The following is a 17,616-nucleotide window of genomic DNA, read 5'->3' as shown; positions in this document are numbered from 1 at the left end:
TAAGGCGTTTGTCAAGTTGGAGTCCCATTGGGATGCCTTCGTAGAATACAAGACATCCTAAGACAGTGAGGAACGTGTGATGAGGAATCGGCAGAATGCCCGACAGAAGCAATACCATCATCGCATGGGATCAGGTGGTTATAAGAGTGCTATTCCCAAGTGGCAGAACCTAGAAGCAGAGATTACTGCCAAGTGAATCATACATGAAACAATAGAGAAGAACTGGCCTCAATGCGCGAAGAATTGGTTCTACGCTCATGGGGGAAGCCTAGACCCAGACACTGGCAAGCTAATTTTTGGCCAAAAAATTGAGAGAGCAACACAGAGACTAGCTCGTGCTAGGGAAGAAGCTGATAGTGGTGTTTTCAAGCCCAACAGAGAGAAGGATGAATTGACATATGCCCTAGAGAATCCCGAACACGGTGGTCGAACAAGAGGCTATGGGGCGGTTCCGTGGCTACACGCATTCCCAGCAGACAAGGATACCTACAGAAGCCGCCAGAGAAAGAAGGATGAGGAGGCAGAATGAATCCATGCATTGGAGCAATTTGTTGATGAGTCACGACAAGCATTGCTTGAATCACGTGAACGAGAAAAATCTCTTGAGGCAAGAATGCAGGAGGAGATCAAGAGGCAAGTGCAGCTAGCAATGAGTCAAATGCAATCGCAATCAACGCCGGAAGTCACCATTAGCCCCGTTGGTCAGATGAAAAGCAGTTGTGCTTCTATGGAGCTGCCAGTTATTCAAGACAACGTTGGGTTGCGCTTCCCTGTTGATGACATTACCGAGCCTCTAACAACATGTGAACTGCACATTCCAGATGGTAATAATGCATCAATCATGGTGGCTGTCGGGGTTGTATCTCCAATAGACCGAACGAAGACACCAAGAATCCATGGGTCAGTTATTCAACCTGGATATGCTAGCGTCTCGATCGATAGAGTGCTCAAAGGTTACAGCAATGTTCCTCTTGACATTAAAGGCGGTGATGGGGAGAAGACACTAGGAGAAGCAGAGAAGACATTTATTCAATGGCACAAACGCTTCATCATCATTCCTGGGGCGCCACCGCTTTCCCTACCTCACCCTAGGTACGAATGAAAGTGAATGAAATATTATTTTCCATTAATTTTCTATTGGCTTCAAAAATAATTGACACACAACTTGTTTTTGTAGCAGGGTCTCCCCCCAGCCTAGCCTAATCATTCATTCCACATCTCATCACAGCGTCGCGGGGGGTGAGACGACTTCATCCCCACGGCGATCGCCAACTCTTACACCGGCCCCATCGCCTCCACAACGATCTCCAACTCCTACACCGGCCCCACCGCCTCCACAACGATCTCCAACGCCTCCACGCCGGTCTCCACCAACACCGGCCACATCGCCTCCACGCCGGTCTCCAACACCGCCCCCACCCCCTCCACAGCGACGCACTACAAAGACGTCTAAGGTCCCGGCGGCAAAGAAGACCCCGAGAAAAAGAGTTATTTCTCAAGAAATACTTCCTGAAAAGACTGATGAGCAAATAGCAGCTGAAGAAGACAAAAAAGTGAAAGATTTTTTTATAGATACCAAAAACAAGAGTCAAGCGAAGCTTAAGGAGAAGCCGTACTTTTACCTACCACGAGAGGTGCTGAGGCAGAAGGTCGATGCTCACAAAAAAAAGATGATTGAACTTCGTAAGCCTTCGCCACTATCAGACTATGACCGCTCCCTCGTGAAGTCACATGATGCACATAAGAAAAGGAAAAGAGCATCAGGGAAGGATGTCCCACAGCTCGAACAACAGAAGCAACCAATGCAAAATCTTGTTGTTGCTAATGAATATGGTTCCAACATAGAAGTCTATCGACCAGACAACTCTAGAGAAGTGTCGGTTCAAGCCCTTAATGCTTTTTTTCAAGATACTGGTTTAACCTTGGATCAATTGACGGGCAAAGCTCCAATCCAGAACCTGGAAGTTGATACCTGGAAGACTTATAAATATGGCAAAAGTCTGTACAACCCTGCGGCTCTGAATGAATTGGGTACGCAAATGTACTTGCTCAACAAGTGGTACATGCAGGCGTGTGGCAGGGGTGAGCAGTGGATCTTTGTCAGATTTAGAGACCATCATTACTTCCGTGGCGATGACATCTTACATATTAGTTTCGAAGAATTGCATCAACTATACCACATGGACGCTCTAGACAAATCAATCATTAGCTCCTTTTGTTTGTAAGTGATTCTTACTTTTATTTAATAAACTCACTTCCATGCGTACATATATATAATTATCCTCACATGTGACTTATATTTATATATAGATTCTAGATGTCAGAGCTCCAAAGAATACAAGACACCAGTGTTGGCTTCATTGATCCTTATATCGTATTCAAAACCGGTATTATTGTCAAGGAGCGGTGGGTATCTGAAGCACAGAAGAATATCATGATGTTCTTCGTGAAGCAGCACGACAAGACAACAATACTTTTCCCGTACAACTTTGAGTAAGTGTTAATAATAATGTAGTCTGCATATTTTATGTAATATCAATACAACTTATATGCACGTACGTGTGTGTATAAACCAATGCAGGTTTTACTGGATACTCATTGTCATTGAGTTAAACTCAAGTCGGTTAGTAATCTTTGACTCGTTGAGAAAAGAGCGGGCACTATACCAAGATATGATAGACATTATCCAGGGGTAATTTCGATCTCCCACGCACAACTATTATTAAATAGACTTTGCCATAATTTATTAACGATCGTACATTATTGGTCGCACAGGGTTTGGAAAGAGTTTATTCGGCAACATCGCAAGGATTGCAAGACACCACTTAATGTAGTTGAAATACCATTAAGTTGTACTATATACACTTCCCCACGTGTTTAATTACTATATCGTACTTCAATTTATGTGTGAGATGATGAGAATAATCTTCTTCTCGTACAGTGGTGTTTGCGGCAGGAACCAGGTAATAACTTGTGTGGATACTACGTTTATGAATTTATCACTGCGCACATAAGAAGAACTCCTAAAGATGTCCTCAAAGTACGTATATATCAATTTTTTATTTATTTTTAAATGAATATATATATATATATGTATTAATACTTTTCCTTTTATTTCAAATGCAAGACTGAATGGTTGAAACGAAGGGTCATGCAAAAAGACCATCTGAAAGCAGTTCAAGAGTCAATAGCAGGATATCTTCTAGAAAAAGTGCTAAATCCCAACGGCGAGTTCTACTTTGATCCTAAGGAATAAATGATGTAAATTAAATATTTATTGATATCGTTATTTTCGAGAACAAGATTATGAAAGTGTTGTATATATACATATATATCTATAATATATATAGGTTCATACTTTATTCGAATATAATAATGCTCGAGATGAGAATTAGATGTAATTATATGCGTGTGTGTATTTATATTAGCAGCGTAGAATACGTACATAAAAACATATTATATATTAAACAAATACGTGTAACTGAACTGAAAACAAATTAAACAAAAAAAAAGAAAAAGAAAAGGAACCTTTAGTCCTGGTTTCGGTTACCAACCGGGACTAAAGGGTGCGGCCACGTTTGCTCGGCTGGAGGGCCTTTAGTCCCGGTTGGTAACACCAACCGGGACTAAAGGTCCCTCTTTAGTCCCGGCTCGATGACCCGGGACTAAAGGTGGCACCTTTAGTCCCGGGATCGTTGTCCCGGCGCGGTAATCGGGACTAAAGGCCGTTACCGCCCGGAACAACAAGTCCATTCTATAGTAGTGGATTTACTGGAAAAAGAAAAGAAAAATGGACTCAAATCAATACTGTTCCTTCGGCCCGACCAAAAAAGCGGCCCGGCCTGCCTTGCGCACGCGTGCGCGGCTCTCACCCAGGGCGCAACTTGGGCCTGGGCCGGGAAAGCGGCTCGCCCGCTTGCGCCCGCCTGGGCTGGCCTCCGGCACGTGGCTTCCGCACTGTCGATGTAGATCGGACAGTCGAGCGCGCGCTTCGAAGGATCAAAACAACGTGGCGGTCAGCACCCAAAACCCTAGCCATTTGTTTCTTTCGCCCTCTCTCTCTCGCCGCGCTCCTTTCTTCTCCCCTCAGCGTAGCAGCAGCGAGTGACCGAGCGAAGACGAGAGCTCAAGGCGGACACGATGCAGGGGATGGAGGCTCCATCGTGGCACCCCTCGCCGGCGCACGTGTGCGACCGGAGCCACGCGCGGCACCGTCGAGCGGCACCACGGTGGTGCCCTTTGGCCCGAGCTCGAGGCGGATATCGTGCGGCCGCGCTTCACCCGCCCCGATGGCTGGGGTTGACCTCCCGCACGACGTCCATGCGACGACCGGCGATGGAGACGGAGCGGGCGGACCCTAGGTAGGAGCTCCTTCCCCTTGTTCGTTGACTCTCTTCCCCTTCCTCGTCGTGAGTTAGGGTTACAGTTTCGTTAGGTAAGCCGCCTTCCTAGCTCTTCGCCTTTCCCCTTTCCCTCTTCTGTCTTTGAATCTTGCTGTGTTCTTCTCGGTTCTTTACCGATTGGGGATTAGGGTTAGGGTTTTCATCTTCCCCGATGAAATTAGGGTTCGAGTTGATGCTTAGGGTTTAAGTTAGGGTTCAAACCCTCTATCTCTTTGCTTCTCTCTCTAGGGTTAGGTCTTAGGGTTCGGTCAAACCCTAACCGGCCAAATCCGAACCAACTGTTCATCTTCTTTCTGAAATCGTTCTTCTTTTCTACCCCAACACACGATCTACACACTAGATGGCCTAGCTCTGGTACCATTGATAGATTATTATACCTCTACAATCTTAGATCAGGGGATTAACTTGACTTAGATAGGAAAACTGTTGATGTACCTGGCCCTAGGGTAGTTGCGGTTGTGGTGCCGCAACGATGAAGCCTCTATTGTCGCAGCAGCGTAGGCGTGGTGATGGCGATGCAGAGGCGACGGTGAAATCGGTGGCGGCTTCCCGTCGTTGGTGGTACTGTTTCTTTAGATCGGAATAGGATTTCTCTGTAGGTGGGTCACGCGGCTCAGGTCAATCTCGTAGATAGAGCCCCGGACCCACCTCCCTTAATAGTGCTGTGTGACGGGGGCCTACCAACCATGGAGCGGTTGGGCGCCCCCGATCAGGGCGCTGATCCAAGGGCCCAATTGGCTGTTGGGCCAATTGGTGGAGATCAAACTAACAAGATATAGATGCAGACTACCTCGGCGTGGCTGATGACAACGAAGTCGACAGGCTATTTTCTGACGTCTACGGTTGCTTCGAAGACACCAGTGAGTTATTCTCTCTCTCCGATCAGATCAGATCCATGGAAACCTGTCTTTAATTTGCAAATTGGAAACTATCTTTAATTTGTAAATTGGCGCAGTTGGGCAGATGGTGGTCGCGCCTCGGTGGGGCAACGCTGCTATGCCCTCGCGTCCCGGGGCACACACTGAGCAAGGGAGAAGGCGAGGTAGGGGAAGGGAACTGGCGGCAGCGGCTGTGGAGGAGGCGGCGGCCGTGGTTCTTGATGAACTCGGGGTCGGCGAGGCTCTCGTCGCGCGCGAACAGGGCACCACGTGCTTTCTTCATCGTAGTTTGCAGATATCTTCACTAAAGGCTTTTGTCTTCTACGGTGTTCATAGAGCGCAGCGTCCTAATCTGGCGCACATGTAGATTGAGTTGTATTAGGCTAAAAGTATTGGAGGACAGTTCTATTTCCATAAGCTGCCCTCCTCACACCGATATATTTTTTCGACCGCCTGTGTAAATAAAATGTCAGCCTCCGAAATCTATTTTGCGAGACGGGCAAATGTAAATGCCTCTTTAAATAAAAAGGACCACCTCCGAAAGTCCTTACGTATTTTAGGAGACGGTTGCACGCTGTGACTGCATGTGTTAATGTTTGGACAATGTCTCGCAAAATCATTTTTGTAATAGTGTCTAACACTCTTGGGTCTGTCGAAAAATATCAGAGCCATTTACACTTCTTGTTTTAGAGCACATGTGCACTGCATACAAACATATATGGTCAATATAAAATTATTCTAAAACAATAATTGCCTTATAAAAGATCTGAATGCAAATATTATGTTTTTTTTCATGCTTCTCTATTTGTTTGTTTCAGAGGGGGGGGGGGGGGGGGGGGGGAAGGCCTCCCGCAGCAATATAAGCGGAAAACAGGTCGATCTGGGCCTGGGCCTGGGCCTGCTAGCCGGTGGGATGTAAGGGCAAGCCGAGCACCACAGGCATGAAAAAAAAAACCACACGCATCGACCACCCGACCTTGGTTTCCTACCAAGGTTTTAAATAGCCGGCTAAGCCATTTAGCTTTCTATGTCCAAAAACAGGCTATAGCCGGCTATATCGGGCTATAGCGGCAGCTAAGGGCTAACTTGTACATGAAAAAACTTAGCTAAATCCTTCTCAAACAGCTATAGCCGGAGATAGCGGAGGCTATAGCCGGAGATTTAAAACATTGTTTCCTACTCCCGCAAGAGAAGTCGGCGCCGACGAGGAATTCAATCGATCCGCGGGGCTAGGAATTCGATTGGCGTCGGCGATGGGGATCGAGACGCCCTCCATCCAAGCGGTCGTCGCCGCCAACGGTGGGCCTACTCCTTCGCCGAAAGAGGATGGGATGGTGCGTTTGGGGGCGGAAGCAAAGGATGAGATGGTGGCGCTTCACGCGGCGGAAAAGGCGGCGCGGGCAGAAGAAGAGCAAGATTACTACTACCTCGCTGAGGCTGATGACAACGAAGCCGACGCTAGAGAGTTTAGGGATACCTGGAACAGGCTATTTTCCGATGTCTACGGTTGCTTCGAAGACACCAGTGAGTTATTCTCTCTCTCCGATCAGATCAGATCCATGGAAACCGGTCTTTAATTTGCAAATTGGAACCTGTCCTTAGTTTGTAAATTGGAACCTCGGTCCGTCCTAATGGCCGGTATGCCTCGATGGTTTAATAACATATAGGGCAGGGCTTGTTGGATACAAGAGCAAATTGCTAGCTGGCTAAAAATTAGCCAAAATTGGCTATAGGGCATCCAAACATGAGGGCTAATAGGTGAGCTAATTTTTTAGCCAAGTCTTCGATTAGTTGTTAGCCAACCACATGGACTAATTTTTCGCCCCAACTACTAATTGGCCATGTGTATCCAACCAGACCCATAGTCTTACTAACTGGGGACTGATATCTATTTCTGTCCCTTTGCCTAGTTAGGTGCTCTTACCCAGCAAGCTTAGCAAGAAATATGGATGCTTGGTTCCATCCCTTGCCTCGTTTGCATTTCACAAGGATTTCATTCTGGATACTTTTCAAGTTTGTGTGAAGGATCCGGTCATTCCCTATATATGTGCTAGGATCTATCAGAACTTTTGCTTAACCTATAAATAGCTGAGATGCATTCCCTGTATATATGTGCTAGGATCTACCAGAAATTGCTTGGCCAATAAATAGCTGAGATGCCATATTTAAGTCTTGTTAAGTATTGCTGCTGCTGCTTAACCCTTGGTTTATTAAATCCACTTGCAGCAAAGATCCGTAACAAGCGTTTCACGTTCAAGAAGCCTAAATGGCGGGATTGTGCCTCCATGCCGACTACCTTGCAGATCTTTTCAGTCAAAGTTGCAAGGATAAGGGGAGGCTTACAGTGGCCCCTCCATGTATTTGGGATGGTTGCCATACGAGACTGTGCTGATCAAAATCGCAATATGATCTTTGATCGCTCGAGAGATAACTGCCAAATTCTTACACAAGAGGTTTGTATTATTTCTTATCACTAGCCATCAGTGTCGTGATTGTTTGCTTCTTGCTTTGCTGCTTTATGAAGCAATGATTTTTTTCCCCGTCAAATACTTTCCTGTCTGCCCAAAGTGTTGTCTGTTACCACAGCGGCATGTGCCTCTGGGATGCTTCTATGTTTGTGGTTCCTCTACATTGAACTAATCCATTCTTTTAGTTATTTTTTAGAACTTACATAGTACACATTGTGAGTTTCGCTATCTGCAATCTCTTGGTCGGTTATATGTTTGTGGGTTTGGTAATAATAAGAGAAGCAAATAACTACTTACTAATCCAACTGGCACAATTTCTCAACACATTTGGAGTTCTATAATATAGGGAGCACATGCATGCTGTGTCAGCTATATGGCAAGCCCCTAAAGTTGGCCATGCAGCCCGCGGCCCGCCGGCCCGGCTCGTGGCCCGGCGTTTTGGCCCGGCACGGGCACGGCATGGCCCGAGGCACCAGGCCGTGCCTGGGCCGTCACCCTGGCCCGTGGCACGGCACGGGCACGGCCCGGTGCAAAGAGGCGGCCCGGTGGCGGCACGGTGCCCCAATGGCTTCATTTGGCCCAGCAAGGGAGGCAGCCCACGAAGCCAGCCCACCCCGCCACATATATAAGCCGCTGCCCGCTGCCTCCCTCTCCATCCCTACCCCTAAGTCCCTAATCCCCATTCCTCCCTCGCCGCGCCGTCTGCTCTCGCTCGCTGCCTCGCTCTCGCTCTCGCATTCACGATCCACCGCCGCCGCCGCTCTCCATCGACCATCGTCGTCCGTCCTCTGGCACCGGTGACCTCGCCGGCGCTCCTCCACCTCGCACTGAGTTCGCTAACCCCGTCTCCTCCCTCCTTTTCCTCTCCTGTTTCCTCTCGCTCTCGCTCGGAATCGGTGAACCATGTGAGTTCGTGTTTGTAACAACCCGGGTTTTTGGAGAAGCCAAAAATATGAACTTTTTTAAAAAAAATTCCTGCAATATGTGAAGCATGTAGATGCTAGGTCAAACAAAGAACAATTTATAAATAAATTGTTGCATACATATAGTGATGCTTGTAGGAGCTCGCCAGAGTTCCTTATTTGGTTTAGGGTTTTGTGTTGGAGAGCACAAATCCGTAGCGAATCCTTTTGACTCCTTCTGGAATCTCTCATGAACCCTTGACCTAAATTCTATAACCAACCAACTATCTTTATCAACTCAATGCCCGTGAATTGCCAACCCTTGGCATGGATCCCCACCACCCTAGCTGACCCTTACTGGACAACACATAGAAGCCCTTGGTTTATTTAGAAGTAGAAAATAAAAATAGAAAGGAATAGAACAGGGAGGAGAAAAAGGAAATGGCCAAACCAGCCCAAGCAACAGAGTCGGCCCAGCTCGCCTCCTCGGCCCGTGACCACCTCACCTCCCAGCCGGCCTCTCCCACTTGCGCTGGAGGCCCAACCCGCCACCCCATCCTCTTCTGGCCCACGCGGGCAGCAGCAACAACAGCCCAACAACCGAGCCCCCCTCTCCTTGCCAAGCCGGCCCAAGCCGCCCCGAAGAACCCTAGCGAGCAGATGCTCCCAGGCGCCGCCGTCGCTCGGGTGGCAAGGCACGCGCACCCGCGTCCCAACCGTGCCCCTCGGCTCAGGTGGCCTTGATTCGCGCCGCGTGTTCCTCTCCCTGGCACGGACGTCGAGGATGGACGGCACCTCGGGAACCCTAGCCATCCACGCCCTTAAATAGCGCCGCCCCTTCTCCTCCATTTCGCAGCCGCCGCCGCCATCCCTCTCCCTCTTCCTCCGCGCGAGCAGCCAACTTCCGACGCGCCACCAGTTGCCTCGCCACGCTGGAGGCGCACCACGGCAGCGCCGCCTCCCTGCTCCGCGTCATGACCAAGCCATCGACAGAAGCCCGTCCCTGCCTCGCCGGAGCCCCTGACCATGGCGACGTCGACCGCGATCCCCTGCTCCTTCCCAGCCTGCGACACGACCACGCCGTCAACACCGTCGTCATCTGCCTCGAGCCTGGCCATCACCACACCGCACCGGCCCGCTCTGCCCCCAGCCACCGGCTTTGAGCGCCGCGACGTCGTCCGTGGCCGCGTCTCCGCAAGCGCGTCCGCGTCAACCACCGCAGGCCGAGCCCGAGGACCCCGCGATGTCCACGCAGCTGCACCACCTCGCCCCGAGCCTGCGGAACTGCCGGTGCCATGCCAAGCCGCTCCATCGTCCTCTGCTCCAGGCCGGTCTACGCCTGCGAGCCCCCAGGACACGCGCACGCACGCACCTACGTACACGGCCAAGGCCCTGCCTTGCCGGGCCGATAGCGCCCGGGAACACAGCCGTCACCATGCCCTGCCGCAGCCGTTCCGGCCATCTCCGGCCACCTCGTGTCAGCGCACCCTGCCGACTCACCGGATGGGGAGGAAGCCCTCGCCTTGCCCTGCGACGCACCGCGGCCGCCGCCGCGTCGCTGTCGTCGGCCACCTGGAGCCCCAGCTACCGTCTTCTAGCCCACCGGAGTACTCGCCACTGCCCCGCGAACCCTTAGCGCCCTATGTCCAAGCCTCCGAGCCACCAAGTCGTGTGGGGGCGTTAGCTCGCCGCCGGCGGGAGACTCCATCGGGAAATAGAGGAGCAAGAGGAAAGGAGCAGCAACAGCGTGATGCACCGATTTCACGTGAGCCATAGACCGAGGGAGAAGGAAATGGACCTGGACCACCATGCACCGAGCCTTCGGTCCACTAGACCCTACCTGACGGTGCACCGTGAGCCACGCTCGTGGACCCGAGCCCAGTAGGAGCCCAGCGCCGCCACGCGGACCGCCTAACCAGCCGACACGTGTCCGGGCCGGGCTAGCCCAAATCGGCCCATATCCGGCCCTTGACCCGGCCCTCCGGTGCCCACTTGAGCCCAGCCCCGTTGACCGTTGACTGGCCCACCTGACAGTGACCAGTGCCGAGGACCCACCTGTCAGCCGCAGTTTAGCTCTGATGACGCCATGCTGACGTCATGCCGAAAATGAGACCACGCCAGCGCCGGGGACCTCGGCGACCACTCCGACCACCTCGGCGACCACTCCAACCACCTCCGCGATCTCTCCGACCACCGCGGTGACCTCTCCGACCACTTCACCAGCGGGTACACCACTCCAAGTCCCTACATGCCACGTGAACCAGTCACAGTGAGACACGTGTCAGCCCTGAAATAATCAGCCTTTATTATTTTCAGAAATGGATTTAATCTTCGGAAAGTCATAACAAATTCATACGACCTCAGAAAAATGTGAAACCAGTTCCCACATTTTTCTAAAATCAAGCTCTACGCCATGGACATGTCCTTGTCTACCCGTTTTACGCCGCGCAATGTGAGACCGATACTCGCCTCTCTTTTGGACCTGCAGTCTGGCCCTACCGTCTTGCGAAACGCCTTTGTCGCCAACCCTAGCTGTGTCCTATAGTAGCAGCCACCCTCTGGCCACCTGCTGCCACGCTCGGCCAGCAACAGCCAGCCCTTGGCCACCTATAGCACGCTGCAGCAAGCCACAGCTAGCCACAGTAGGCTGTAGCTGGCCGCAGCTGGCCAGAGGCAGCCATAGCCCTCCGGGACAAGTTACAACAACCCTTGGGCCTCCACATCTTTGCCGCGAAGTCGAATTCTAGTCGAACGCCATTCCCCACCGACGAAAGCCCCTTCCTGCGCATTCTTATACTCGTTCGTACACTTACAATACGTGATCTTGATCTATTTCTATCTGTCTGCACCGTGCCCTTGTGCAGGTCTACCCATCCCCCTCGCTATGGGATGTGCTACTCCACCATTTTTGTCGGGTTGTTTGGTCGTGTCTTATCATTGTGTTGTTGCCTGTGTGCCGAGCTTTCGAGCCGGCTGAGGGATCGTACCTTGTTCGGATGCTACGATCGCGGGATCCGTCTCGCCATGACCGTGATGCTGAGTGTAACTCGACCCCTCGCTTTTTTGTTGACTTCATAGTACCACGAGTGTTAGCTCCTGTCTTCGGCCCTAGAACATGGTCGTGATGGATTCGATGTCGATACTAACATCGATGCGGATATCACCCGCACGCCTTGAGCCCACCATGACCAAGTCCTATGGGAGATGACCTGGGAGATAACAATCGTGGAACGATGGATGCCAACTCGTTGGTGTAGCTTGTGGCCACGAGTTCGCCTCGCCACGACCATGGAGCTACGCCTCTCTTTCGCTTTTGTTTGCTTCTTCGTGCACAAGCCCTTGTATGCTTGTACCCGGTTCGACCATCGCATTTCTTTGATTCTCGCGGTGACAACCGCACCGCTGCGAATCTGAGAGATGACTTAGTGCCAGTGCACCCAGGTTGGGTACCCTATGAGTGGTTTGTGCACTTGTATCCTTTAGTAAGTCGCTCCTTCCGATGCCCGTGGCGTGTGCGTTGGTAGCAGTAGATCTCCGCTCTCTGTGGTTTCTTGCTCTAATTGCCCTGTTAGCCCGCTCTGTTTGACCCCGCCCTGTCCATGGCGATTGGATCAAAGACCGGACTATTCCCCTTTTTGTTAGCGAAGTTATGGTCTATGTCGTACCTCGGACCCGTGCGTGTCGACCCGATCGACCGTCAAAAACCATCTTTCCGAAGATGTGTCTGAGAACATGCCATGGATGTGCCTAGCTAACCCCCCGCATCTTTTGCCATGTTGAGCAACCCTCTTCTCGGCTCCCGACGTTATTGTGTCGTGTGGATCGAAGGGAACCGTTGATGTCCAATCTCTTTGCACTACCGCTTTCTACCATAGCGGGCGAGCCGAAGTACGTTGGAGCTAAGTCACAATAGTGTTAATCGCTCTTGTATGCTACTCGTGTCCAATTATGACTTGCGGGATAAGGCTATAAGAGCCGAACCCCGTCGTTCTTCTTTCTTAGGGCCCGACTTCCAATCCCCGTCAATTCAATGACACCGGATCGAAAGATCGTGAGCCGTGGTGTTTGCTCTGGATAAGCTCTGGCTTAAACCGTTTATCGTAAAGCCATACTGGTTTGGCCATGACTTAAGCTTGTGCTCAGCATACCACCACTCGTGTTTCTTTGGCCCGAGGGAATCGGACAACCACCGAGAAGGCTAAGTCGTGTATCTCTTATTGTCTCGCTGGTGTTATTGGATTTTCCTGCGTCTCGTCGTCTTTTCGAGTGTTGAGTGCTCTCTTGCCTTGCATGTCGCTTCGCGGAGTAGCTGACGATCGGACCAAGAGAACGTAGACGACGACAAGGACTGCGGAATGGAGTCAACGCAGGAGGAGGTGACCCCGCTAATGGAACACCAACGAATGGAGAATTGTACCACTACTACCTCTACATCGCAGGTGTCATGGCAGCACCCTCTTTTAGAGAATCCTATCAGACATTGCATAATATCTAGAACTGCTAGCGCTTTATATCATTCCTTTGATAGTACTTTGATGCATGCTACTACCTGAGCCATTATTACCCTGACGCAACCCACTCTACCACGTCACCCTGCTTTGCGCATTCGCTCACTTATATATGCTTACTTGCCTGCTTGCTTGCATATTACACCACTATACTTATTATTAACTCCACTTCGCATTATATCGGGGATGTGATGCTGGTGGTGAACCCCCTGGGAATGGTTTGGCTATGGGTGCCGGACTTGGTGGTGTGTGAGCGTGCTGCGTGTGTCTTGGGTGCGTGGAGAGTGAGGGTTGTGTCGACCGAGCTGGAATAACGACGAGCCTAGGGCGAGTCTTGCTATGTGGTTCTACCTGGGCACTTGGATATGGAATACCTATGGTGGGTAAATGGTAATTGGAGGTGCCCTTGGGTGTGAACCTCGGAGAGGTGGAGCCCGGGATAGAGGTGTTGTGGTGGCACGTAAAATGGAAACCCCGATGAAGACATTCTGGCTTGGTCAATCCCTAAGGACTTACTAGTACTCAGACTCACCGGGAATCCTTTACATCCCACTCGCCCTATATGGTGCGAGACGATCGGACTACTTGGTAGAACAATGCCACTACTGCTAGGTGAACGTGTGCAAGGAGGTACGGGGCGCGCGGTTTCCCCCACACCCTTCCAAGACTTTAGGAGGCCTTGTGGACCTGGCTCCGGAGGGCCCTAGCTCTGTCTACGACTCACAGTATCAGCCATCCTAAACTAGACTTGGGATGTTCCAGGGCTGAGAGGAAGGGTGGCATCGTTCTAGGCTAGCAAGCGACCGGAATTCTGCCTAGGAGATTCTAGACTCCGAGGATGGCTAATCTTGTGGGTATGTAAAACCTCTGCAGAGTGTTTGGTTGATCGATCGATACATATGCCGACTTGTCGGCTATGGACCTTTCCTGGGTTTCGCTTAAACTAGATAGGAGATGAGTTCTTCTTTCCTCCCTCCAGGGTTGAGGTATTTTCCGGTCGTGAGCCTTGGGGGCTGCGGGCCATTGAGACAAGTGCCGAGAGGGAGTCGGCCTGTCGACCTGAGTGTGTGAGATGAGATGTGGTGTGGTGGTGTGGAGATGGTTTGGGATGGAGGGTTGGCGGATGGATATGGATGGTGTGGTGGTGAATGTGTTAAAAATTGGATATTATTATTATTATTATTATTATATTACTAATGTTATTTACTTCTCATGCGCTAAGGATGCAAACCACAACCAAATATTAGGATCGCCAGATCCCTTGTTTATCTTTTCCACTAAAGCTTATCGGTGCTGACCATGGCCTGCACACATCTGGCGGTGTGCAGATTTCCTGCTTCTCAGAGATGCTGACTTTAGAAGGATTAGAAGATCTCGTGCCTACGCTCAAGTTTGGTTCGGAGATAGAATCTACGGTGCACTACGCCAACTCTGATGATGCCTGTGAAGGGGGAGCTTTCACTCGATAGTCTTCCGCTAGATTAACTCTATAATAGGTGTGTTCCCCAGTGATGTAATATCTTGTATTCTTGTAATCTTACGATGTATGACTGTGACATCGACTGAAATATGATAATATGATGGAATCAGTTCTTGGTTTCATCATATTAAAATTCATTATGTGGATTTTCTCTTCAAGGAAAATTGAGGATATTTCAGTGTTCATGTCACTCCCTCCTCCCCCACCTCGCTGTCGATTCTAATCGGTGTCTGTCTCATCCTCTGGCTGGCTCGCTGGCTTCTTCATCTCTGGCACCGGACTCCGGGAAAGCAGGTTCGTCACTTTCCCTAACCCTAGATCTGCTCTTCTCTGCTCTGTCTCTCTCTGATCTCTGTCTCTCAAGTGTCATCTCTCACTCTTCTTCTTCTTTGTGTGCAGGTTGGTGCTTGACGCCGCGTCTTCCTCCTCTAGAGTAGACATGGCCAGGCCGCCAAAGCGCCCGATGAGGGACGGTGCTGGAGCTGCTGGAGGTCGAGGTCGTGGACTGCTGTCCGGCTCGTCCGCGGGCGGTTGCGGTTCTGGCCTCGCAACGCGGGGGGGAGGATCAGCATCCCCTCGGCGACGGCGAGGACCAAGCGCCGCACCCGGACGACGAGCTGGAAGTCGAGGACGACGACGACCTACGTGATGATGCAGCCGGTCTGTTCGGCATCGACCTCGGTGACGGCAACCAGCCCATCGATCTCGATGGCGACGACGGTGATGGTGGAGTTGAGGTCTCCACTGACACTCATGGTACCTCAACCACCTCTGGTAAGAAAGTTTCTGCTGTTTGGGATTACTTCCATGAGATTAAGGAGAATAAAATTCGAGTTGCTGCCATCTGTAAACTAAGACTTTGACACTTTAGAGCTGACTGTACTCTTTTTTCCTTTTTAGGGTTTCTCACAAGTGTGAGTTTTACTTAGAAAGGTTTTTAATGAGGCAGCATTGCACAAAACAGCTCATATTCATATAATGATATAATCTTGTCTTTTGTCCCTTGTCCTTGTGTTTTGAGTTGTGAGTTTGAGACTTGTGTCTTGTGAGTTTGAATTGTGATTGTGAAATGTGAATCCTGTGGTTTAGAATTCTGAGAATATGAGTTTTGAATCTGATGTGAATCTGGTGGTTTTGAATCTCTGAGTTGTGAATCTGGTGGTAAAATCATGTTGAAAATGATCAAGTCCTTAAAGACTTAGTTATTTTTGCAGCCGGGCTATGGGCCGGCACGGCCCGGTGAAAATGGTCGTGCCCAACGGGCGGCATGGCACGGCCAAACGGCCCACGGGCCGTGCCTTGGGCCGGAGGCCAGGCACGAGCACGCCATAGGCACGGCACGGCCGGCACGGTGGCCCAGTGAGGCACGACGCCGCGTCGGGCCGGCACGGCCCGATGGCCATCTATACAAGCCCCTAGCTAGGAAGTTCCCCTGCAAACTTATACTTGACCTTGCTCACTCCCCTCCCTCCCTCCCTCCCTCCCTCCCCCCTTCCTATCTGTTGTAAACTAATGTGGCATGTCTGAGTCTAATTTTTAAATGTGGCTGATAGTTTCTGTCACTACCTTCTGAGTTCTGTCTTGAAAATGTTTGAACCTTGTTTGCTAGAAATCAAATTTGCTAAATGTACAGCTCATGAACGGTACATGCATGATTATATGCACACAGAAAATTATGCTGTCTTTTTGTTTGTCAATAATGCATGGAACAAATATTTTTTTTTGTAGTTTTTTCTGTTGTGACCTTGTGTTGATAATGCTGGTTTGCATTGCTCTGTATATTGTTTATTATATGCTGATGACCTCTTGTTTCACTTCAGTTTACTTAGTATTTGTTTAACGGTGCTGCATATAGGTTCCGTATTTGAATCTGACGGGGCCTTCACGTGCTGTTGTGTTGTCCGACCCTGCAACCTTTGAGGTTGATCTGAAAGTTAAAGGTGCTACTGAATCGAAGGATGAATGCTTGAGTTTTCTAGCCGTAACTTACATCAACTATGAGGGCTTTCTCTCACACCACCTTACAAGGGAGTACCATAGCAGGCTTAGCACACTGGAGTTTGGACTTGGCTCTATGACTTATTCGCTCGAGGCAACAATCGCTTTGCGAATCACCAGTGGGGAATGGCTTAGTGGTTTCCGTGCGAAGTTTACTGCTAGTACCACCAGCATAAGTTGTGCGAAAGTCATCTTGCTTGATTCTGGCGACGATAAAGTGTCTGTTGTTGGTCATGGAAGAAATATCACGCTTTCACGTTCTGTTGTATCTGCTGAATATCTGGAGCAGCTCAAGGTTTGTGCGAAGGCATTGCAAGGTGATCACGTTGTTGCTGGTAGACAGATGTTTTTCAAGGTTAAGAGAGATGGTGTGAGCGATGGCACTCTGCGCCTTGGCTTCTGCACATTGGGTGTTACTATCTATTGGTCGCTTATTTAGAGATGAGCCTAAGCTTATGAGCCTAGCTTTTGTAAATGTTGGATACTAATGACATGTTCAAGAAACATATGAAGTTGCTACTTTATTTGTTGCTTCTGGAGTGGACTTAATTGGTACTACTAAGTAGTGAATGATATCGGGGGATATAATGGTGACTTCTCTTGACTAGAATGGCTTTGACTTGGTGACAATTTTTAAGTGCTTTCTGCAATTTCACTGTGATTGGTTTCTTTTGTTTGCCGACTTGATAGCTTTTGAGGAAGCAACAGCTCGCATGAGGTGTAGTGCCATGCATTACATTGCTGACAAATTGAGCAGCCATTTTCCAGCAGCGGGACGCTGCTTAAGTTGATTCCATGGTTATCAAAGTAAGTATAGGAGGTCTGGTCTCACTTGGCAATTAATTGGCATGCTCATTTCATCACAAGACGACTCTTCACCTTAATTCTCATCAACCAACCAATCAAAATCAATCATCCATCATCACAGTCACCCAAAACATTTCGTTATGGCTTCCTCTGCCTCTCCTCCTTGGGAGCA

General features: G+C 49.9%; 1 protein-coding gene across 1 annotated transcript; it reads left to right on the top strand.

Annotated features, from left to right (window-relative positions):
• Positions 1-6,458: 6,458 nt before the first annotated feature.
• On the top strand, positions 6,459-17,076 carry LOC136462600 (uncharacterized). The gene is made up of 3 exons (XM_066461682.1): positions 6,459-6,805; positions 7,508-7,734; positions 16,495-17,076. The coding sequence occupies exons 1-3, from the start codon at positions 6,535-6,537 to the stop codon at positions 17,074-17,076; spliced, it is 1,080 nt and encodes a 359-aa protein (XP_066317779.1). The 5' UTR covers positions 6,459-6,534.
• The last annotated feature ends 540 nt before the right edge of the window (positions 17,077-17,616 follow it).

This window comes from Miscanthus floridulus, chromosome 7, assembly GCF_019320115.1.
Source record: "Miscanthus floridulus cultivar M001 chromosome 7, ASM1932011v1, whole genome shotgun sequence".
Lineage (NCBI taxonomy): Eukaryota > Viridiplantae > Streptophyta > Magnoliopsida > Poales > Poaceae > Miscanthus > Miscanthus floridulus.
This window is presented reverse-complemented; position numbering and strand designations above follow the sequence as displayed.